This window comes from Ipomoea nil, unplaced genomic scaffold (assembly GCF_001879475.1).
Source record: "Ipomoea nil cultivar Tokyo-kokei standard unplaced genomic scaffold, Asagao_1.1 scaffold1936, whole genome shotgun sequence".
NCBI lineage: Eukaryota > Viridiplantae > Streptophyta > Magnoliopsida > Solanales > Convolvulaceae > Ipomoea > Ipomoea nil.
The window spans coordinates 2984089-3008011 of record NW_017618364.1 but is presented as its reverse complement, the minus strand read 5'-3'; the positions used below and the strand labels follow the sequence as shown (position 1 = coordinate 3008011).

The 23923-nt window shown below is 37.0% G+C and overlaps 3 protein-coding genes across 3 annotated transcripts; 2 read left to right on the top strand and 1 right to left on the bottom strand.

Annotated features, from left to right (window-relative positions):
* Window positions 1–2652: 2652 nt before the first annotated feature.
* On the top strand, window positions 2653–6650 carry LOC109146786 (patatin-like protein 2). Its single transcript, XM_019294436.1, has 7 exons — window positions 2653–2882; window positions 3196–3374; window positions 3703–3877; window positions 3972–4133; window positions 4964–5290; window positions 6068–6243; window positions 6359–6650. The coding sequence occupies exons 1-7, from the start codon at window positions 2727–2729 to the stop codon at window positions 6423–6425; spliced, it is 1242 nt and encodes a 413-aa protein (XP_019149981.1). The 5' UTR covers window positions 2653–2726; the 3' UTR covers window positions 6426–6650.
* Window positions 6651–6870: 220 nt separating this feature from the next.
* LOC109146789 (transmembrane emp24 domain-containing protein p24delta3-like) lies at window positions 6871–9061 on the bottom strand. Its single transcript, XM_019294440.1, has 4 exons — window positions 8773–9061; window positions 7706–7918; window positions 7352–7428; window positions 6871–7162 (listed from the first exon to the last, which is right to left on the bottom strand). Exons 1-4 carry the CDS (start codon window positions 8974–8976, stop codon window positions 7018–7020), a joined length of 639 nt encoding a protein of 212 aa, XP_019149985.1. The 5' UTR covers window positions 8977–9061; the 3' UTR covers window positions 6871–7017.
* An 8694-nt stretch (window positions 9062–17755) lies between these two features.
* LOC109146784 (protein SIEVE ELEMENT OCCLUSION B-like) lies at window positions 17756–23438 on the top strand. Its single transcript, XM_019294434.1, has 8 exons — window positions 17756–18398; window positions 18488–18577; window positions 18887–19251; window positions 19539–19618; window positions 21253–21392; window positions 21495–22064; window positions 22202–22315; window positions 22447–23438. The coding sequence occupies exons 1-8, from the start codon at window positions 18219–18221 to the stop codon at window positions 23221–23223; spliced, it is 2316 nt and encodes a 771-aa protein (XP_019149979.1). The 5' UTR covers window positions 17756–18218; the 3' UTR covers window positions 23224–23438.
* Window positions 23439–23923: the final 485 nt, after the last annotated feature.

The window sequence follows — 23923 nt, the reverse complement described above, 5'->3', positions numbered from 1 at the left end:
ATTATGAACATATAGTGATAAAATTATGAACATAGAGCTCTAAAATTGTGAACATAGAGCTTCGAAAATTATGAATGTACAATTATGGAGTTATGAATGTACAGTTATAGAGTTATGAATGTACAGTTATAGAGTTATGAACGTACAGTTATGGAGTTATGAATGTATAGTTATTAACATATAGTAATAAAATTATGAACATATACTTCTATAACAAAGTGATCTGAAATTTAAAAAAAAAAAAAAAAAAAAAAAAAGGAGATAACAGTGCCTAACGGCACTTTTACCCGTGTCTAGCAAGCATGCTGGACACGGGTCCAAGGCATAACGATTGTCATTTATCAGTCCATTTGTTGTATTCAAATTTCCTATGTCTACAATAATATTTCCACCTTAAAACTTCCATGTTAAGGTAAGGTTTAGGATACAAACACAACCTTAACTAAATTTATTTAGTAATGAAAATGTTTCAAATATGATTTATTTTGGGCTCTATTAATTGACTTTCTAGATTTGACTAGTGGATTAAGTCACCAACCGAGTTTCACCTAGAAAACACATATTCAAGCAAAGGATACAATTTTCTTTCATAAATCAAAGATATAAATTGTATTCCCCCAAAACTTGGTGCAGTGGTTCGTCGTCTGTCTTGATATCACGACTGAAGGCAACAGTGAAAACATGAATAAGAAAAATGTCCAGGATGATAGAAGGTGTGGATTGTGCATGCATGACGAATATGGTTTGGCCGATGGGCTAATTGTGCAACTCAACTCTAGGGATGAAATCATGTTTACTTAGGATTAATCTAGCGAAATTGACGGCACATGGGCCGCAAATGGTAAGTTGGAAAAATATGAGTTTTCTACTAAGTGCTCAGCCTATTGTTCTTGTTCGTTGGATCTTTTGTTTGAGTGTTCAAACTTAAGGTTGTAATCGATTTTATCCTGAGAGACTGACGTTACAACGCACCTAGCATCCTCGGGAGGTAGTGAATTAGTTTTAAGGAAAGTGCATGTGTATTACACACGATCAACTTGGGTCTTTCCTTGTTTTCGTTGGTTTATAGCCTCAATTTAGAAAACCCTCTTCTATTTATTTTTATATTTTATATAAATATTTCTTAGTTTCATACCAAGTTTGGTGGGATTAATTTTTTTTTTTATATAAATTAAATCCTTTATTATTTTGTTTTCGTTCCAAAATTTTGGTTGGAATTAATTTTCTAAATTAAATTCCATTTTGTATATCAACTTATTCACCATCAACAATCTTTTCAAAAAACGTGAATAACATGTCCCCGTACAAGCTTAACTCACTGGTTCAATAGATAGTATTTAGGAGAAGAGACCAAGGTTTGAACTTCGACAGTGATAGTGTGGGGCCGATGCTGAGACATTGAGTCACCCTGATTTATATCCTCCCAAATGCTCTGTTGGGTGTGGGGGCCCTTGCAGTTGGAGATTCGACTTTTGAGAGATGAAAAAACATACATATCTATGGTTTAGATTAGAGCTAGGTGTCTTCTATTCAAAATGCATGCATGCATGTAGTCCACGTCGGTCATATATCTTTTCTTCGTCGTCTTTGCATGCAGATCAGAGTTCTTTGTTGACACCTTTCATGGCTTTTGCCTGGCACCTGCTTGTCTTCTCTGTTTGCATGCATGCATGCATGTTTGATTCCTGTGATTTTGTATTCTTTTACTGCACTCATGATAATTGATAAACCACCATCTATCTAACACTCTACTCTTAACGTAAGTAATGGTAAGCTAATCACACATAGTAACTAACTCAATTGATTTCTTGATAGTAGATTGTAAGTAAGAACATAGAATCAAGTCTCGACAGGCATAACTTTGAGAATTTCACTTAATGTGGTGAACTCTAGTTTGTAGGCACTCAACCCTGGTTCAATCTCCCACTTAATTAGTGGGATGTTAAGTTACCAAGATTTACCTCTTTAATTGTACTTGTTTACTACTAATGAATAGTTGGTTTTAGGAGATTTTCAAAAGGAATAGATATTCTTTCTAGGGGTGTGCGCGGTTGAGGACTTTTGTACCCTATTATGAATTTTGATATCTATTATTATGTTTATTTGTCTATTTTTGTTATCTTGCTATTGGATTAAAATTATTTAGTAATTACAGAACAAATAATAAATAACTCATTGTTCATGCATTAAATATGAAATTTTAATACACACACACATATATATTTATTTATTTATTTTTATTTAATTATTTATTTTGTTCCAAATTCATATTTACTATCAAACAATATAACTTATTCTACTTAAACACATTATATATTATTATCATTGCGATTTCAATGTTTGAACTAAACACATTCTTACAGTGTTAAAAGGAAAAAATTAAAACTGCTTTCTACATAGAAAACAATGAGCTCATTACTATTTTATAGGCTTTATCTATCATTATAGTCAACCCAGAAAAACAGAGACGGGTCCAGAGTAAATCGACCTGAAGAGACGAGCCAAGTTAACTCGAGATGGCTTGCATTGGCCTCGTGGCACGAGATTAGCACATGGTTAGCGGTTAGCCCGTGCGTCCCTCGCGAGGAAAAAAGCATTAACTGTTTTATCATAGTACTATATAAACCCTCTCCTTATGCTCTTCTCTTCACATTAAAGAAACCAACAGAATCATTTTCTCTTGATAACATTTTTTATTTTTTAATATATCAGACCAATCCTTTGAAATGGGAAACAGCCCGACAACCCCGTCGTCCACCGCAGAGTACAATGCTCCGTCCATCCCTCCCGACGGCGTTGTCACCATCCTTAGCATTGATGGAGGTGGCATCCGTGGCATCATCCCCGCCACCATTGTTGCTTACCTTGAAGACCAGCTTCAAGTATGATATATATACACTCTTTTTGCAATATCTATACATACATAATGAATTATGAATGAAATACACTAACACATCATGAGAGGAAAGTTTGTAGCCCAGAGTTTGTATTAAGTAAACCTCCAACAAAAGACTACTAGTAGGTAAATCAATCTAGGTTACTTGCTGACCAACTCAAACCAAGAAAATTAATAAGTTGCTTCCAGTGTGACTCGAATTTGTAACTTTATAGTTAGTAAATCAATAGGCAGGTCAGCTTGGTTGGGCCGGGGTTATCCTGATTTAATAAATGTTATATTTGTGTGTGACCGATCAGGCTTTGGACGGTCCGGATGCAAGAGTAGCGGACTACTTCGATGTGATCGCCGGAACCAGCACCGGAGGGCTGATGACCACTATGTTAACGGCGCCGGACAAGAACAAGCGCCCCCTCTACGCCGGCAAGGATATCGTCCCTTTCTACAAGGAACACGGACCAAAGATCTTCCCAACAGCGTAAGCGCCTCCTTAGGCATATATATATATATATATATATATATATATATATATATATAGGGTTGCATTCAAATACAAACTCTCTTAAAATATAAATTTGAGCTCGTGCACACATTAACATACTTGTATGCACACTGGGTACACTATCAACAATCTGGGATTAGCTTGTGCATACATTAACCTACTTATATGCACACAGTTTGTATTTTAAGGGGTTTGTATTTGATAATAATTCAAAATATATATATATATAGTGATATGATCTTCCTTGGTTAATATATTATATTATATTTTTCGACGAGTTTAATGATTTGGGATGTTCTTACAGAGAAGCATCTCAGGTGTACAACCTGATCGGAGGCCCCAAGTACGACGGCAAATACCTACACCAAATCCTCCAGGACCAACTGGGAGACACCCGGTTGAGCCAAACGTTGACTCACGTTGTCATCCCTACCTTTGATATCAAGACCTTCGAACCCACAATTTTCGCCACCTGCGATGTATATATATATATATCCTTAACTTCTCCAAACGTTATATATGTTCTACATGCATGCATGAATAATAAAGATTCTAACATGCACGTACATACAGGTTAAGGATTCCCCCGAAAAGAATGCTAAGTTGTCGGACATATGCATTGCCACCTCCGCAGCTCCGACGTACCTCCCCTGCCATTACTTTGAGACGGCCAATGGTAAAGGCGAAAGGGTCCAGTTCAGCCTCATTGACGGAGGTGTAGCGGCAAACAATCCGGTATGTATATATATAATACACATTACATACTTTCCATTAAAAAATAAAAAAAAATAAAAAAATTAAAAAAAAACAACACGGAACAATCACCTCCTAAGAATATCCTAAAACCATGTATCCTCTTACTGGATCAATAGACTACAGACCAGGGTTGTAAAAATCGATCTAGGTGCCCGCCTAGGCGCTAGGCGCCTCTAGAGCGTGGCGATTTCCCCCCTAGGCGGCCGCCTAGGGCCTAACTCGGCTGATTTGGCCGCCTAGCGTCTAAGTTAGTCGAGTTAACTCGTCCATTTCGGTGAGTTAACCCGATCGGCTCGACCTATTTTTATTTCGGTGTGTGTGTGCGCGCGCACACGCGCATACATATATAGAATATGACATATATACACTCATAGACTAGTTTGATACTTTGAATCTTTGGATGATTGAAGTATTTGAGTATTTCATATTTGAGTATTTTTAATTTTTAATATTGTTTTAATATTTTTTTTTAAACCATTGTTTACTTATGAATTATCATTAATTTATTTATTTGGATGTGTTATTTGATTAAATGTTGAAAACAACCTCATTAAAATTGTCAAAATGCAAGTCTACCACTGTTTTTTTGGCGCCCGCCTAGATTCTGCTTAGGCGCCGCCTAGACCGCCTAGGCGCTAGGCGCTGTCCGGACGCCCTAACTATCGCCTAGCGCCTACTGCAACCATGCTACCGACTCTAATATATTTTTTTATGTTTTAATGTGTGTATATATATATATATATATATATATATATATATATATATATATATATATATATATATATATATATATATATATATAACTACAGACTCTTGTGGCGATTAGCACGGTGACGCAAAGTGTGGTGGCTCAGGATCCAAATTTCCAGAATTTCCTGACATCATCAACTTCGTCGAATGAGCCAATTGGGGTCCACCGGTTCTTGATATTGTCGATCGGCACCGGCAATGCAAAATATGCTGATAAGTACACGGGGGAACAGGTGGCGAAATGGAGTGTTTTGGCGTGGCTGCTCCAAGAACAAGGCAACCCTTTGATTGATGTAATCTTCGGTGCAAGTGCGGACATGGTGGATTACCATATGGCCACCCTTTTTCAAGCTCTTAAAGTCGGACATAACTATCTTCGTATCCAGGTACTAACTCAATTATTCAACCTATTAATATTAATTTAATAAGTTATGAACTGATACTGCATTATAATAGAGTCAATAGTATTCATTAAAAAAAAAACTCATAACTCAGTATATAACTAGTGTTTAAGTACGTAATTGAATTATATTCAACTTTTTAGTTTTGGTTTTACCCATATATAACTGGTATATATTCAGGTAATTGAATTCAACCTTTTACAAGGGGTTTGGTTGGAGAGGGGAATTATGTGGAAAAGAAATTAGAATTTCATGGGAGATAAATTACTGGGAATAAAGTGAGAATTTAAATTTCAGTATTTGATTTATAGAAATAGGATTATTGGGAATTTCAATTCCAATGTTTGGTATACATGGGGATTGAAAGGGAATAAGTAGTATAAAGTCAAAAATGTCCATTGTTGTTGTTAGGCATTAATTTTAGGTTAAAAAATGAAAGGGTAATTTTGACTCATCACTATCCTTTTTTCTTCCTAAAATCCCATGAGACATGGGATTTTAATTCCATGAAAATGGGGGAATTGCAATTCTAAGAAATTGTAATTCCTTTCAACCAAACAAGGGAATTTTGTAATCTTTGGAATTAGATGGGAATGGGGAGGGAATTTAAATTCCCTTCAACCAAACGCCCTGTTAGTGTTACTTTAACCCATAAGTCTGTATATAATTAGTATCCAGATAATTGAATTCAACCTTTTATAGTGTTGCATGGTTTAACATGTGCAAGTGGGTATATAATTTGTTAATGTAAAAATGGTGCAGGAGGACGATTTACAAGGGCCGACATCTAAGGTTGATGTTACGACAAAGGAAAACTTGGATGCACTTGAAGAGGTTGGCAAGAAGTTGTTGTCGAAACCGGTTATGAAGCTGAATCTGTTGACAGCGAAGAATGAACCGGTTCCCAAAGCTGGAACAAACCAAGATGCTCTCAAAAGGTACCAATTAACTTTAATTTCTTCACTACACAAAACATAATATTAATTAGTATAGTACTATATATGATTCATATATATGTTTTGATGATGGAATTTGGGATTTGATGGGTTTCAGGTTGGCCGGTTTGCTGTCGGAGGAGAGAAAGCGCCGTAGAACTGCGGCACTTAACGGCAGCAAGTAGCCAAGTTACGTTGTTGATCAATAATGAGATTATATGGTGTGTCTTTAATTTCTGGTACTTGAGTTGTTGAATAAGGCACATATCCTTCGACATGAAAAAGGTTGTGCCACTGGTATTGGTTACATATATGTGTGTGGGTATCTTGTACTGTTCTGGGTTATGTAACTATGAATGTAATAATAATTCTCAGAGAAGAATTGAATAAATCATTATCAATTGCTCTGATCTTCTCATAACAGATTCTGTGTTCTTTCAACATAGCTCGGATTATTCTTTGTTTTTGGTATTATTGACTAGTTTTGTTTTTACTCTTATGAACCAACGAAATACCTATGATGCACGCTCTCGAGTAGTGATTGTAGAAAAAAAAAAAAAAAGAGATAAACTGCACCAGAAAGACTGTGGACCGAGAAGGTGTTGGTAAGAGAATCATGGACAACCTCAGTTTTTGTTTAGTAAAGTACAAATTTATTATCACTCACCCGAATCCAATCAAAAGATGTTATTAGAGAAAATACATATATATATTTGTAATGGTACAAAAAGGGCCTACCTTTGATGTTCTCTATTTGTAAAGGTAAAAACTGAAAGTTTAGATGAGTTTTTTCTTGTGGAAAAAGCGCTTCAAATGCCATATTTGCACAAGTGAAACAAAGATGCAGACACCAAGGGAAAATATACTAAACCGAGCCACTCTCCCATTGGTTTTCTCACTCACCTCCCTCATCTCTGCTTCCCTGCACACAAAAGAGGGTAAAGTTTATCAGTTGCTTTCCCGGGGAATCGGGTTCCCCATCGGGGTTGGGTGAAATTGCCACCCCGAGAGACGGGAATATGCGCCTTGCCTCTGCCTGGCCCGTTGTCATTCCTACACACTATCTGGAACGAAATGGCATTCTTTAACATACTTGCACCCGAAAACTTACCTAGCTTTCATATAAAGTAAATTTGCGTGGATGGCTTGCACCATTTCTTCGAGCTTCATCAACTCAAGTTCAAGACCCTGCAAAGGAAAACTCACACATGACCCAGGACACGAGATAATTTACGTAGACAAGTTCAAGTTCAACTCCCAGCAGGAGCGGCCTATTGGCCTTTCCGATTTGATCGAGCTGATCAACTATAGACAACTTAAGCTAGTTTACCTCATGGCCTTGTGGTCCTTTGCCAGGTTACAAGGCGGGGTTTACCCAGTGCACACCCTCGGGAAGTGGCTGCAGGTTCCCCTTGTCATTAAAAAAAAAAAAAAAGTAAAGTGGGAAAAGAACATGAATTTTTACTTGTATTTTCTCTTTCTTTGCAACTGAATCCCAATCCTTGGCAGCAATTCCCGTTTTCCAGTCAAGACCTATAGTTGCACCCTTACCCCCCGGGGGATGCGTCGCCATCCAGAAGCACGCCAAGTAGTCGCCAGCCTCAGCTGTCGTAAAGGCAAACTGGCCGTGTGTGGCGTTCTCTTCATGGTGGAGATTGTTTCCATATGGCGATGTCACCTAATAGACAATGTTGCAAAAGCACAGCTCAAATCATTGATTACGATCGAGAATATCTAAATCAAGAACTTTGTTATGTATTCTGTACAGCTTTGTATCTTCGTGGCATCAACAAATTACAATACTCGAATATACTCGCTCCAATCTACTACGATTTGCTTATAACAGTTATTATAGTTGGGATTTGATTGCAAAGGCTCTCTCTCATAAAGAATCACAACATTCTTTGTATTAAAAGCTAAACCTTTACTTTTAGATTGAAAATCATGGACTTTTATAGGAACAAGCTAAGGTTGTCATGCAACATCAGGAACTGTTACCAAAATCGAATCAACAGGAAAATGAATTATGATCAGACAACAATGTCACCAAGGTAATATACTAATATGTAGTCAGATTTGAACAACATAGGACCAGACAACCTTATAAAATCTATAAGCCAAAACCTCAGTCTATCAGTAAAGAAGCATTCCTCCATCCACTATTTTGCTTCATATATTCATATCCCCCAACCTCCTTCAATAGCAGTGATCATTATCCCTAAATTTGAAATTAATTACACTGGGCAAATAATAGCAGGGTTACAAATTGAGGGTCATGGGGGAGGCAGTCCAAATAAGGGTTTTTTTTTTTTTTTTTTTTTTTTTTTTTTTTTTTTAAATTAATACAAAGACAAACATTTTGATTTTAGGTGAAAAACAAGGAAATAATACGTTTTTTTTTCATAAATTTTTTGTTTAATTCCATATGATTACAGATTTCAGTTTCCAGTTGAAAACTGAAATATATAGCAGTTATTACCAATTATTGACAGAGCAGATAAAATCCAGACATCCGATGAAAAGGTGTTTTACCTTGACGGAGATGGTGGGGGCGACATTAGCGGTGGCGTGTTCCTCGTTGCCGATTACGTAGTAATCCGCTAAAACCACTACCTTACTTTGGATATCCTCCGACACACACTTGGTCCCCGCACTCGGCAATTCCAGCCACACAGCTTCTCCGGTAAGCAGCGCCGCCGCAGCAACCACCACCACCACCACCAGCTCCACCTTCATTTTGTCAATCTCTCTCTATCTGTTTATGATTTTAGAGCAGGAAGCTTGGGTTTAAACCTAACTCTTTAAGCAGAGACTGGATCTCCGGGTGCAGAGTGGAAGAGACGCGCGGTATCCGCAATTGGGTTAAAAGAAGGACAGGGTTGGCGCCACGCAGTTTCTTCGTTTTCGACCAATCATATGGCGTTTGTAACCGAAGGTTTTTCACGGTTGAGACACTGTGGCTATTTAAATGGCGCTTTAACACGCGCAATGTCGGAAGTGTTTATTCAACAACGGTCAACTGAACAACTTTAGCAATTTTTATTTGCAACAAACTGATATTAAAATAAATCATATGCTCACAAAGTGCTTCAAACTAACATAAAAGTCAATTAAAAAAAAAAGTATAACAAAAGGGTATCGTGGTAAATTTGGACCAATAAATTTTTAAAAGCTTTATAAAATGGGACATGTTATTTACTAGTCGTTATATCGTGTACCGCGATGCACGTGCATCACGATCAATGTTAACAGAGCGCGTATTTTTTGGTGTGTTAATTATCAATTGAAACTACAGTGTATCTAAACTAACACTACAGGTATCTAAACCGACACTGCCTCACGTATTATTTTATATATTATCAAATGAAACTACAGTTATATCAAAATGATACTGTAGTTGTGGTGAAATGAAACTGCAGTGTATATTGTTGGAAAAAATAGCTTAAAATGGCATGTTAAGTGGCTATTTTGTGGTACAATTATCAGTGGGGTTCACTTCCGATTTGGGTCGGGTCAAAATGGATTCGGATTCTTCGTAGTGAGACGAAGAGATTGATATATTGTACGCTCAAAACGGATAATGGGTGAATGAGATATTGATTCTCAAAGTAGACCCATTTGAGTTGGAAAATGAAGGGAAAAAGTGAGCTTTTGTCCCACATTGCTTTGGAATGAAGATTTCCCCCCCCCCCCCCCTTATATACAAGAGCTCTTTTGAAGCTTATAGAATTGTACAGCATAGAGGCTCTCTCGCAAGGGCGAGGTTTCGGCCACTTAGGCCGAGACTTGGGACCCATTCCAGTTTCGGCCTACACGAACCTGTACTGCTTTCTGTGACCGTTGGGTTCAATTCTTACTGTTACGGAATTAATTCCAATCTTTAGACTTGGGACCCATTCCAGTTTCGGCCTACACGAACCTGTACTGCTTTCTGTGACCGTTGGGTTCAATTCTTACTGTTACGGAATTAATTCCAATCTTTATTTTTGAATTGAAACACATGGTAAATGTTGCTGTTACAAGGTGTAGTGGGGGGTGCCTTAAAGTGCCTCATTAAAAGTTATTGGCTCCTTCACCCCTATATAAGAGAGGTAGTGAGAAGCAGATTTTTACACACTACAGCACTACCACTGTACACGAAACATTGTTTTCCAGCCTCAAAATTCTGCTTCTACTCCCTTTCTTTGCCTACTGTGTTCATAGCCTATCTTGCTCGCCGGATTCCTTGTTTGAGTGCTCAAACATTGAATCACTAGCAAGTTTTATCCTGGGAAGCCTAGGCCACAACGCTCCTAGCATCTACGGGAGGTGGCAAATAAGGTTTTAAGGAAAGAGTGCTCACTCGACTCTTGCAAAAACCAAACACCAAACACTAGCCACCTTTCTTCATCTTTTCTTCCCTTCTTTCCAGAAAATAATAGTCAATTTTTATTTGATTATTATTTGTTTTCTACCAACGGTTCCTACAATCTTAAAACCTTATTTCTTGTTTTTTCCGTTGGTTCTTTTTCTCTAATTTCCTTGAAGAAATGGAGAACCCGGAGTTGCCAATCGTTAACAATGGGGAAGAAAATGTTGTTGAGAACAACAATGGAGGAAATGGCAACAATGTTGCTAATTCCCAAGCTACACCAGTGAACGTTGGTTCACAGGATGGTGGGAGCACTGAGGGATATATTCCCATGTCTCGGGTACCTACGGTACCGAATGGTTCGGCTGAAAAGCCGGAGAAGTTCACCGGTGTTGGTTCGAACTTCAAGAGGTGGCAACAGAAAATGTTGTTCTACCTAGCAACTCTCGGCTTGGTGAGGTTCTTGTCCGAGAAGGTTCCCGAGTTGAAGGAACAAGATGCATAATCCGTGATGGCAGTTGGCTATTGGAAGGATTCGGACTTCCTTTGCCGAAACTACATCCTGAATGGATTGTGTGACACGCTATACGATGTATATCGAAAGATAAGCACATCAAAAGCGTTGTGGGAAGCTTTGGATCATAAATACCGAAGTGAGGATGCCGGCTCAAAGAAATTTGTGGTTGGCCGATTCCTCGACTTCAAAATGGTTGATTCAAAGACCGTGCTAAGTCAGGTAGAAGATTTGCAATTAATCTTTGACGGGATCCGTGACGAGGGCATGGTGCTAAGTGAAGCCTTCCAAGTGGGATCTGTGATCCATTTGTTGCCTCCAGGTTGGAAGGACTTCAAGAACTACCTTAAACATAAGCGAAAGGAGATGAATCTGGAGGACCTGATCCAGCGACTCAGGATTGAGGAAGGGAACAGGACGAATGATAGGAAAGTTCCTATCGTTGTTGGCGCTAAGGCCAACGTTGTGGAGCACGGTAAGAGCTCCAAGAGGAACAAGAAGGACAAGCGAAAGCTAGGTCCGAAAGGTGGTGTTACCAAGAACAAGTTTCCTGGTGAATGCTACAATTGTGGCAAGCATGGCCACAGAGCATCTGAATGCAAGGCTCCAAGGAAGAAGAACAAGAATTCTAAGGCCAATGTTGTTGGAGATAGCAGTCAGAAGGAGGTCGAGATTAGCCTTTCGGCTATGGTGACCGAGGTGAACCTCGTGGGCTCAAACCCTCGTAAGTGGTTCATTGGTACCGGTGCAACCAGGCACTTGTGTTGCAACCGAGAGATGTTCAACACCTTTGAGACCGTTGAGGGTGAAAAGGTGTGGATGGGAAACTCTGCTCAGTCTGCTGTGGAAGGCATGGGCAAGGTGGTTCTGAAGATGACTTCCGGGAAGGAACTGACGTTGAACAACGTGCTGTATGTTCCTGAGCTGAGGAAGAATCTTGTGTCTGGCTCTCTGTTGAACAAGCATGGCTTTCGCATGGTGTTCGAGTCAGACAAAGTAGTTTTGTCCAAGTTAGGGATGTTTGTTGGTAAAGGATATGTAACTGATGGGCTGTTTAAGCTCAGTATAATTCCTATTATCAATAAAAGCAAAGTTAATTCTGTTTACTTGCTTGAGTCTTCCAATTTATGGCATGGTAGACTAGGTCATGTTAATTTTAATTCTATGCGTAGATTAATTAGCATGGACCATATTCCTAACTTCCAAATTGACACAAATAACAAGTGTGAAATTTGTGTTGAGGCAAAACTAACTAAAGTACCTTTCAAATCCGTTGAAAGGGAAACTGAACCACTAGAATTAATCCATAGTGATTTGTGCGATTTTAGATCGATACAAACGAGAGGTGGTAATAAGTATTTTATCACATTTATCGACAATAGCACACGATACTGCTATGTGTATTTGCTTAAGAGCAAAGATGAAGCCGTTGATAAATTCGTCCTTTACGACATCGTTCTATATTATTCGTTTCGTTTATTTATATTATTTATATTACGTTCTTATCCGGGTTTATTGATTCGGGTCCATCCCGGGTTAATTAAATCCATCATTGGTGCTCTTGTTGAGAGCTGCTGTACCAGCTCAAGCGTGTTCTATATCCAGTGGTCTATCGCGACTAGCTACTATGGCAAGATTGAGATCCAACTCTCGCCACACAATGGTTCCCGCGACACCCAGCTTATCGCGAACGGGAACGACCCCAACGGGGCCCCCGCCCCCAGCATCCAACCGGCCGGCACCACCAGGTCGGGGGGAGATCTGAGGTCCCAGCTCACCAACCCCCGCAGTGTTGGGGCTCTACCGCCGCGTACCAACCCCGACGGAAGAGCCCGATGGCGCAGTCCGGAAGGACTTAGCTCGAGCGGCTGACGTACCCTAAGGGGGCACGAGGTCTAACCTCACGTACCAACCCCGACGGGAGAGCCCGGTGGCGTAGTCTCATAGGACTACGTGAAAGAGGCTAACACATGGTCTTAAAAAAAAAAGGGCCAACGCACCTCGGCACAGCACCGGGGTGCACCTTGGTCGCACCTCGGCACGTTGCCGAGGTGCACCATGGCACCACCTCGGCAACGTGCCGAGGTCCACCTCGGCGCTAGCCGGGGGGACTCAACAAAAAAAAAAAAAAAAAAAAAAAAAAAACACACACACACACACACAAGTATTTGAAAGAAAGGCGATAGCAGGTAGAAGGTGGCAACCATCATATCCCCAAAGCAAAGGGCAATAGTCATAGCATCCAAGTCTAGTACATCACCGAGGGAGAACAAGGTCGACTACTTTGAGCTCGGGCCACGTGCGTGAGGAAGGTCGGGGTGTGGAGCAAACCAACCCGAGGGTAGCGGAGCAAGGAGGTGGAGCAGCCCAAGACGTCTCACCTCAGCCCAAGATTCTCACCTAGGCCTAAGACACCTCGGCACAAGGCACCTCGACTCAGGACACCTCGGCCCAAGACACCTCGACTCAAGACGCCTCGGCACAAGGCACCTTGGCCATGATGTGCTCGGCTACATTCGCACATGGAGGTCGGGTCCGGATATTTACTCTCATTCGTTGACTTCCACTCGCAACGAAGAGAGTGGGGGACTCATGATGGATATATTATACCCACGACCCGACCCGGGGTAGCAACACGGACCCGGAGCACCTTGGTAGAGCCCAAGAGCAACACGGACCCGGGGCACCACGGAGGTGCCCAAGAGCAACGCGGACCCGGGGCACCACGGAGGTGCCCCAACCTGAGCCGACCTCCGTGGGGCTTGGGGTGGGGAACTCGGTCCTACCCGAGCTCGGCATCACTCGAGCTCGGGACCCGACCCGACCCGGTCCACTCGAGCCCGGTCAAAGTTGAGATCTAACCACCCCCGATTTAGGGGGAGGCGGTTGGGGGGTTTAACTTGTATAAAATCCCCCTCCTTGTCCTAACAAGGGGCAATTCCATCTACATTATATAATTGTTACACACTTTGTCTTACCGAATCTCTGTAATAGCCAAATCCTACGACAATTAATATAATATACGGTCCCCAGCGACCTTTAGCATATAGCCATTAACGTGCAATTCAACTATCAGCTTAGGCTTTTAGTTGAGATAGAGCACATGCTTTAATTTGGTATCAGAGCCAGACCAAAGGTCATGGGTTCGAATCTCAGCGCCACTCATAAGCGACTACAGTTTACTGGTCCACGTGTTGCTTGGAACCCACCGCACACGTGAGGGGGCGTGTGAGCATATAGCCATTAACGTGCAATTCAACTATCAGCTTAGGCTTTTAGTTGAGATGGAGCACATGCTTTAATTACGACATCGTTCTATATTATTCGTTTCGTTTATTTATATTATTTATATTACGTTCTTATCCGGGTTTATTGATTCGGGTCCACCCCGGGTTAATTAAATCCATCATTAATGTTGATGATATTTTTCCTTGTATTTTTCAACACCTAGTATATATTTTACATAACAAGGTGAAGGTGTGACAATTGGAGAATGGAACTTATTAGTAAGGATTAATTAATGTTACCGAATCAAAATTAAGCACATGATAGGGTAATAATGACTAGCTACTTCAGCTATAATATGCATTATTGAACTTTTTATTTGTAGTGTAGTTATCAAGAATTAAGAATACGTGATGTGTTTATATATATATATATATATATATATATATATATATATATATATATATATATATATTTTAATAAATAAAAGTGGGTTTTATTTACTGCGAATGGTTCGTAGGGTAGCAAAACTCCCTAAATCAAACAAGAGAGCCAATTTGACTTTTACACGCAAAGCAATGAGAGAACCAAAAATCAATGTGTTTGTATACTTATATATATATATATATATATATATATATATATATATATATATATATATATTTTTTTTTTTTTTTTAAATTTATGAAGTAAGATAGTTTCTAAAGATTTAAAAGTATTTTTTTTAAAAAAAATATTTATTTAATTAATTCTCTTTAGTGCCTTGTTATGAAGCAGAGTATCAAGATATATATAGATTCTTCTACACATTTTCCGTTAATATGTAAGATAAGTGACTTGCAAGACATCCTCGTATTTATTATTCCATATTTTGCATGGATTGGAAGCACGAAGATCATACAAGGATTCTCAATTAGTACCTTAACCCTAAATCAATGATGGGAAATTAAAGTCCAAAAGGAGTGGCTATGTGGGTGAAAAAACATGATTCTTAAGGTAATAACTTCCATTCTTGTTAACACCCACTCAATCGGTCCAATTTGCCACACAAGATTGTAGTTTATATTTTCTATGTGATTTGTATGTTATTACACAGCGGAGTGAGGTCAGGTTTACTCAGTACGTACACACCCTTTGATACTATTTCTGGCAGCAGCATCTTGGTAGAAACCTTAGCTTTTTCTTTTCTTCTTTTTCAAAGCATTAAGATACTTAAAGAATTCTTCAATTTAACTCTTTCGATTACCTTGTTTCGAAGTTAGGTATTGAAGTTAGATAGCTCTTCTACAAGATAATCATATGATTCATATCCTCAACTCATATATACTATATAAGCTAAATTAACACAATCTTGTAAAAACAATTTGGAGATTATCATCATAATCAAAACCAATCCAAGCAAGTAACTATTTCTCTTCTTCATATCTATCACACATGTCAAACCAAGTTCAATCTCTATCAATGGCAATGATTTCACAAAGCCATACCATGGATACTGATGAGGCGATTATCGTGGAACAAGTTAAGGCTACACATGATCCTAAAGGTGGAATGGATGTTGATGCAAGTTCTATTCTCAATTTTTTAGAGGACATTTACAACTTCGATACGGTTTGTCAATATACTCATTATTTACAACCACACTTTGAAGTATTTTAATTTTTTTTTTATTGGACAAAAATAATTTGGATACCACTACATGCACCTATAATGAATGAATTTTGTCATACAATCACCTAAAAGCATTATATTGCATAACACAATTGGTTAGTATTATATATCATGGATAGGGATGACAATTCTACACGCACCAATGGGTTCCTCGCATTCCCGCCCCTACGGGTTTTAAAATATCCGCATAATTTGGGTAATGGATGCGGGTATGGGGGGAACCCGATGATGTGCATAGTATAAATCTCGCTTTATGACTATAAAGATAGATGCAAATCAATCTAGCTTGTCCACAACGGATAGACTCAAATCAAGAAGATCAATATATCATTCCTACCAACTGTCAAACTTATTACAACCTCGTGGTTATACTAAATCAATATAGTACAATCTAACTACTTGGTTGGGTTTTCAATTTTCAAACTTTGGACTCTATTACCTTGGATTCTTCATGGAGGTTTGGATGTTCTACAAGTTCATAGTTATTATGAAAGTAGTGAGTGTTGGTCATGTAAGAACCAAATCTGCCACTTAATAAAGTGATTGATTTGTTCCTTGAGGGATCAAATTTGAATTTTTAATTTTAAGTTTATTTACCTACAATTCAAAACTAGTGAACTTATCAAGACAAGGTTAGTATTATTTGACATAATACATTTATTTTAAAGATATTATGTACTAACAAATGTAAATTTATGTACGTACAGTTAATTGATTTTGTACTTATTACTATAGATCGAGGTTAATATTGACCATAAAGAAAAAAAAAAAGGCTCGCTACTTTAAACAAAATGATGTCATATTTTGGACAGAACCTATAATGCAAGGTAAGCTCAGTCCACGATATAATTTGCATCATGGTTCTTATTGGACTTTAATTTAATAAAATTTTATATCTTATCCGTTCAACTAATAAAGAGAGAACAACGGGATGTGTTTTAATTTCTCCCTTAGAAAATGAGCTAAGAGAAAATACTTTGGTTGCTAAGTTTAGATCATCAGAGCATGGTCTTGTCTAGGACTCAATCTAACATTTAATTAAGATTAGACTTGACGAAGGTAGGGATGAAATTATGCGAGGCTGCTAAATTATTAGCATACTAAAGTGAAAGTGTAACACTTGGAATATTGACAGTGTAATCATGAGTAGCTACATCAGCTATAATCTGCATTATATATATTGTTGCACTTTTTATTTATAGTGTATTAGTTATCAATAATTAAGAATATGTGATGTGCTTGTATACTTTTTGGTTTTTTTTTTTTTCTTATATTTCATTGATCTGTCTACATTCTATGCATGAAGAAGTGTGATGGAGATAGTTTATAAAGAGTTAACAGTAAAAGAAATTCCTTTATTTAATTCTTTTAATTGCCTTGTCATGAAGCAAAGTATTAGGATATATATATATATATATATATATATATATATATATATATATATATATATATATTAATTTTTCTACACATTTTCAGTTCACATGTAAGATAAGTGATTTGCAAGACATTCTCGTACTTGTTATTCTATTTTGCATGCATTGAAAACATGAAGATTATTAGTCATTGCATGCATGAAGATTATTAGTCTTTGCATGCATTGGAAATAATCTGTTCGTATCTATTTTCTCAATCTACTGAAACATAAAGAGTCAATATTACCTCAGTTCACTGGAGATTAAATTCATAACGTTCCATTTGAGAGAGTCACTTTGTAGTGATCTTAAATCAAGTCGAAAGCTTTGTTCCGGCTACTTTTGGTATTCGGAAAAACCTTTATTGCGATTTCCGACCACTTTTTGCTTTCGACTTGATTTAAGATCACTTCCACGTGGTCGGAAATTCTATAATTTCCAGCAGTGACTTAATTAGACCACAAGGTCATTGGCAATAATCATCAGTATATATCTTTATGCAATATACCATAGTTATTCCTGGCAGCACATATCATCTACGTACGTACGTAGAAACCTTTTTCTTTTCTTCTTTTTTAAAGCATTAAGATACTTGAAGAGTACGTTTTTCATTTTGATTCTCTTGATGATTACCTTATCTCGAAGCTAGGTATTGAAGTTAGCTCTTCTACAAGAGATCATCAATTCATATACTATATATACAAGACCTAAATGAACACAATCCTTGAAAACAAAATTCAAGATTATTATAATCAAAAGCAATCCAAGCAAGGAATTAATATTCTCTTCTTCATATCTATTACACATGTCAAACCAAGTTCTATCTCTATCAACGACAATGGTTTCACAAAACCATGCCATTGATACTGAGGACGCGATTATCATGGAACATGTTAAGGCTACACATGATCCCAGAGGTGAAATAATGGATGTCGATACAAGTTCTATTCTCAATTTTGTTGATGACATTTTCAACTCCGATACGGTTTGTCAATATATACTCACTTTCTACATAAAAATAGTTTCATTCTAGTTTTTATCGTACTAAATTGTTTTAATGGAGTATGAGTTTAGATTCCTCAAGAAGCAACGCAAGACAAGTTAATGCTAAAAGAGTACATCCAGAATGAGATTTCATCTCATGTATTACAACTCTCCTTAAAGGTATGTTGAAAATATCCCTTCTTGTTGGCTTCCCAGAGGGGGTCACCCATCCCGACACCCCATCCCGGGATTATCGGAAGTCAACCACGCTTAACCACAAAGTTCTAGGGTACCTGGTTGCCATATCCTACTTAAAATCAATTGGTGATATGTAGGTGGACATTAAACATTTAACCACATCCCTCCATGGTAAGCCACATCGCCACGTCTCGAATCGAGCAGGGGCTGAACTCGGCCAACCCGGCCGACGCTCTCACATAGTTATATGCGTTCAAATTATTAATTTTAAAATTTTCTTTTCTTTTTCAGGTAGCGTGTAGTTGTTTAAATAATGTTGATAGTCACTCAATAGCAATTTGTCTACTAAGTACACTATCAGTGTATCCTTGGCACACTAAGGCTGTAATGATGCTCACTTCATTTGCGATCATCTATGGAAAATTTAAAGTTGTCTCACAATCACGCCAGCGAAGAGGATTGACATACAACTTGGCTCTTTCAAAGCAAATGTCTTCCTCTAACCCTAAAAACTTAGAGGATAACTCAATAAAGTCTGCCTTAGATCTTGTCAAGCTTATGGTTGAGCTTAAACATTCATCTCCTATGATTGTGGCTAACTATTGGATAGCAAGATTTGTTGTTGCTTGTACCAGACTTTGTATTTTGGACCCCGAGTAAGACCATTTAATTTAACTTTGTGTAAATTATATTTATGTTTGTAGAATTCTTCCTTAAATCTAATTTATACCCTAATCTTTATAGGTAATTAGTGTATGTTAATATCTCATATAAATATCTTGATATCAAATAAATAATATAAAGTATAAAATATTTAAATATATTAATTTACATTGCACAACAACACATGTAAATTGGGTTAACTAAGAATCTGCAGCCAAAATCGGTTAATTGATATTTATTTGTTTTAATTAATTACGATTATATTTTTCTTCATTTTCAGGTCCCAAATTCAACTGGCTGAGCAGTCCAAGTTATCCACCAAAATCAAAGAGATAATGGCTTCTAGCCACTCACTACTAGGTTCGTTCAATATTTTGATGATTTGATCTATATATAGTTAGGAAATTTTTGTGATTATAATTAATGTATATAATATACAATTTATAATGCTAAACTTGAAGTGCGTATAATTTAATGAAGAGTTAGTCACTATGGTTGACGGTGAATAGTCTATGTTACACTCAAAAAAATATACGAAGTACAATTTATAGTGTATTCGAAGTTTTTATAGATTGACTTAAAAAGTTAAACTTTATTATGCAAATAAATAATCCAAATTTTTAAATAAAAAAATTGGAAAAAAAAATTAGTATAAATTATTAATTATAAAATCACAAGAATTTTTGACTCTAAAACAATACCTCTCACAACCAGCGACCTCACTTCGGTTGTATATTGGCTATGCCATAGATGCCTGCAGGGCACATATCGTTTCTTTTAATTATTGTTCAGTTGTTTACATTCCTAGATCAGAGAACTATTTAGCTCATATTTTAGCTTCGTCTACTTCTAGTCAGCCTGCTATTATGTATTGGGACTCTGTCCCGCCACACACTATTTCGCAGTATATTGAATAAATTCCATGACGGCTCCTTTCAAAAAAAAAAAATCATAGCAATTTAGTTAAATAGATTTAGGGGTGTTTGGCAAATGAATGATAGATGATTGGATTAGTTGGTTGATAGTATTAGTTGGTTGTAAAGAAGTGTTTGGTAAATTAGTTTATTTTTAGCTAATTGAATTTAAAATGACTTTTTCTTTTTAATGTTACTGACTCTATTACAATGTAGTATCTGTTCATAACTATTTTCTCAACCTACTGAAGCACAAAAAGTCAATAACACATCCAGTGAGCTAGAACTCACAACCTCCTATATATGAGTCCAACCTAGGTGCAATTAGACCACAAGATCTTGGCAAATGTAAAATGACTTATAAAGGCATAAACATATTTTGCTATATTATTAACTCTTAAATTACTTTTATAATTTTATTTATTTTTTATTATTATTATTATTATTATTATTATTATTATTATTATTATTATTATTATTAACAAGGATATGTGAAATAAAAAAGAAAGAAAAACATTATTATTGTTGTTAACGAAACAAAAAGAAAAGGGGCAAGACATATAAACAACAAGGGAGATATAAATGCTAGTCATTTCACAATTAAGGTCAATCAGTTAATAGAAAACTTTACTCCTTTTTTTTTCTTTTTTGAAAACCAAGAATATAATTGCATTAAATCAAATGTTCGATACAACTCGGAATAGAAGAAGTCCAAATAATGGGACCAGATTGAGAACGAGCCGCCCTAGCCAATGCATAAGCAACTTTACTCTTTTTAATTTTTCATATTTTGACAATATACTTTCTCTAACTACTACTGTCCAAAGAGTCAATACCCCAGCATAGGGGTTCGATTCTGTGACCTTCCTCAAGGGGAGCCATAGAGGTGCCATCTGAGCACAAGGTGTTTGGACAAATTTGACTTCCAACCAAAAATTAAAATAGCTTATTGACCAATCAAACCAGTCAAAATTGGCTTTCAGCTGTGTTACCAAACACCCCTTTTACCAAAAACTAAAGTTCAGTATACTGATGGAAGAATAGCAACGAGATTAATTATGTTTTTGTGTATATATGCAGAGGCAAAAAGGGCAGAAGAAAATTATCAAGCATTGCTACATGCTTTTGATAATTCTTCGGATATTTTGGAGGTTCTTAAATTAATATTTGATGTAAAAAATGATGAAGACGAAGTAATTCTTCATCTCAACTGGTTGCTGGTATGTTAAGCTAGCCTTTGTTCTTACTTTTCTTATCATGCATGTATATGTAAAATACTACAATTAATCTGATAACCTCCAAACATTTATCTTGTATATTAGAAACTTGATCGTGGATTATTACAAAAGGAAATTTCCCCATGTCGATTAGATCTGTTTCGAGGGAAGGAAGTGTTATTACTAATATCATCTGGCAGACACTTCCCCTTTTATGTATATGATGCGCCTAGAGGAGTACAGATGATTTGGGTTCCTATTACAAAGGTTGAGAAGATGGGCCTACAAATTATTCATAATTATGTCCATCTTTTAGGGAGTGTAATGATTCGTCACAAACCGGTTGCACAAGTATTCAGAAGATTTCTTGAAGATAAATGTTTCCCAATTTTTCAAGTCGGGGGTGATCCTATTGTCATTTCACTGGACAAACGAGGAAGGTTGGTTCATTATAATGCGTTGCACATGATACTGACATGGAGATATCAACTATATGAAGAGACAACAATGAACCATGATTTACTCCCTTCGTTAGAAAATGAGTTGAGGGAAAGGACTTTGGGTGCTGACCGTGTGATTGGTGATATTGACAAACAAATACACGACTTTGCTAGCCAGGTCCGCAAGAACATCAACAATTGGGTGAATGATATTAAGGACAAGATGAGAAGTTCGGTATGTCTATCTTATAATACGTAGTATCTTATTATATATACTTATGTACTATTATTTATTTAAAAAAAAATCACTAAAAACTTTAATACTTTTAGAATGATATCATTTTATATTAATAGAATATTTTTATTCATCAGTTTCGTTCTTACAATTACACAAGTGAGGTGGAACAAACTCTAAGTGATAAAGAATCATGGAGCCTTAAACTTGTAGTATCTGACATCTTGTACAGATCCGAAATTGATAAGTGGGTAAGTCCATGTTCAGCTTCTAACTAATTAGTTGCCTAAGCTAAGTAAAGATTGTTACTCTGTATTTGATATTTTATTCTTTAAATGAACTTTGTATTAAACATTGTTACTCCCCTATTTTCTTTGAACAGATTGATGATGAAGAGTACATTTTCTTATGTGGAGGCAATAACAATAAACAAGTTCAAGAACTTATACTAAAGATACAGGAAATTTGTTCCAAAATCCAAATGAATTGGAGAATTGTATACATTGGAAGAAGTGGAAAAACATTCTTTGATGAGGATGTGATAAGGATGTGTGATTCTACAGTCACTTCTGAGCAAAGGATTAAGGAATTTTGGACACGACTTCAAAGCATGGCCTCGTCTAGGATTCAATATTTACTTAAAATGGGGCTTGACGAAGGGAGTGATGAAATTATGCAAGGCGTCAAAAAATTGTTAGTTTACGAAGCTGAAGGTTCAACAGTTGGAGTATGGGCTTTATTAAGCAAAGAGAAAGGAATAATTGCATGCGATATGGGAGATAAAATGCTCGGAGTCATGAATGAGTACGAGAAGTGGAAAGACAATGCACAAATCAATGGTTTTGATCGAGCATTTAAGGATTGCTATGAGATGATGCTTAGTTCTTCCTCTCCTACTTCGTATCAACACCCTTATTGTTTTCTCAATTATCCTTCTAATTTGGAGAAAATCCCAAACACCCAGTCATGCCCTCAGTGTAATCACAATATGCATAAACTTGTCACTTTCTCATGTTGTCATACTTTTGTGGATTGTCCGTATGAAACAGGATTTATTATTTCTTGGAAGAACCTGAATTCACTCGGTTTGGGGATTGGACCCCAAAGCGGAAGTGGACCCCAAATGCAGAATTTGGGGATTGCGGGCAGAGAAGAATGAAACGGAGGGGGACGCTCGGTTTCGAGGAAGGGGTCGCCATGGCTTCGTTAAGAAGACGGTTCTAAACCAGGTTGTTGACGCCATTGCCGCAGATGTGGGAGATCCTTGTCTCCTTGATAATTTCCTGTTTTTTAATTATTATAAATGCTATAAATAAATATTGGGAATGTTTTGAGTAATTTTCATTTTTTTTTTGATTTTTTTTAAACTAAACGTCAACTTATTCTTAAATTATTAATCTGAATAATTTCAATATCTATACATTGTGCTTTATTTTTCTTTTTAGATCAGCCATAATGGATATACTTAAATATGAATTCTTTTATTAGGAAGGTCAAGGTCGTCAAACTACTATATATAAATGCTATATATAAATATTGGGAAGACGTTTCTAAACCAGGTTGTACAGCTTTGTATCTTCGTGGCATCAGCAAAGTACAATACTCCAACATACAGCTTCCGAATCAGAACTATGAACCGAATAATGACAACAGTTCGAGCAAATTAAAATATTTGTTCGTTTATACTTTCGTCCCTCGCTCCAATCTACTACGATTTGCTTATAACAGTTATTATAGTTGGGATTTGATTGCAAAGGCTCTCTCTCATAAAGAATCACAACATTCTTGTTGGAATTTTTAGTTAAAAATGGCATTTTGAGTGATTATTTTGTGGTACAAATATATGTGGGCTAACTTGT

What these genes read in the sequence shown, in the direction of transcription:
- LOC109146786 (XM_019294436.1), top strand. Translation starts at nt 2,727, where the DNA reads ATGGGAAACAGCCCGACAACCCCGTCGTCCACCGCAGAGTACAATGCT. An exon ending in ACCTTGAAGACCAGCTTCAA is followed by an intron (nt 2,883 to 3,195) that starts GTATGATATATA and finishes GTGACCGATCAG; the next exon opens with GCTTTGGACGGTCCGGATGC. An exon ending in AACCAAGATGCTCTCAAAAG is followed by an intron (nt 6,244 to 6,358) that starts GTACCAATTAAC and finishes GATGGGTTTCAG; the next exon opens with GTTGGCCGGTTTGCTGTCGG.
- LOC109146789 (XM_019294440.1), bottom strand. Translation starts at nt 8,976, where the DNA reads ATGAAGGTGGAGCTGGTGGTGGTGGTGGTGGTTGCTGCGGCGGCGCTG. An exon ending in CCCCCACCATCTCCGTCAAG is followed by an intron (nt 7,919 to 8,772) that starts GTAAAACACCTT and finishes ATTGTCTATTAG; the next exon opens with GTGACATCGCCATATGGAAA. An exon ending in TTACTTTATATGAAAGCTAG is followed by an intron (nt 7,163 to 7,351) that starts GTAAGTTTTCGG and finishes TTTTGTGTGCAG; the next exon opens with GGAAGCAGAGATGAGGGAGG.
- LOC109146784 (XM_019294434.1), top strand. Translation starts at nt 18,219, where the DNA reads ATGTCAAACCAAGTTCTATCTCTATCAACGACAATGGTTTCACAAAAC. An exon ending in TTCTAGCCACTCACTACTAG is followed by an intron (nt 19,619 to 21,252) that starts GTTCGTTCAATA and finishes GTATATATGCAG; the next exon opens with AGGCAAAAAGGGCAGAAGAA. An exon ending in AGGACAAGATGAGAAGTTCG is followed by an intron (nt 22,065 to 22,201) that starts GTATGTCTATCT and finishes TTTATTCATCAG; the next exon opens with TTTCGTTCTTACAATTACAC.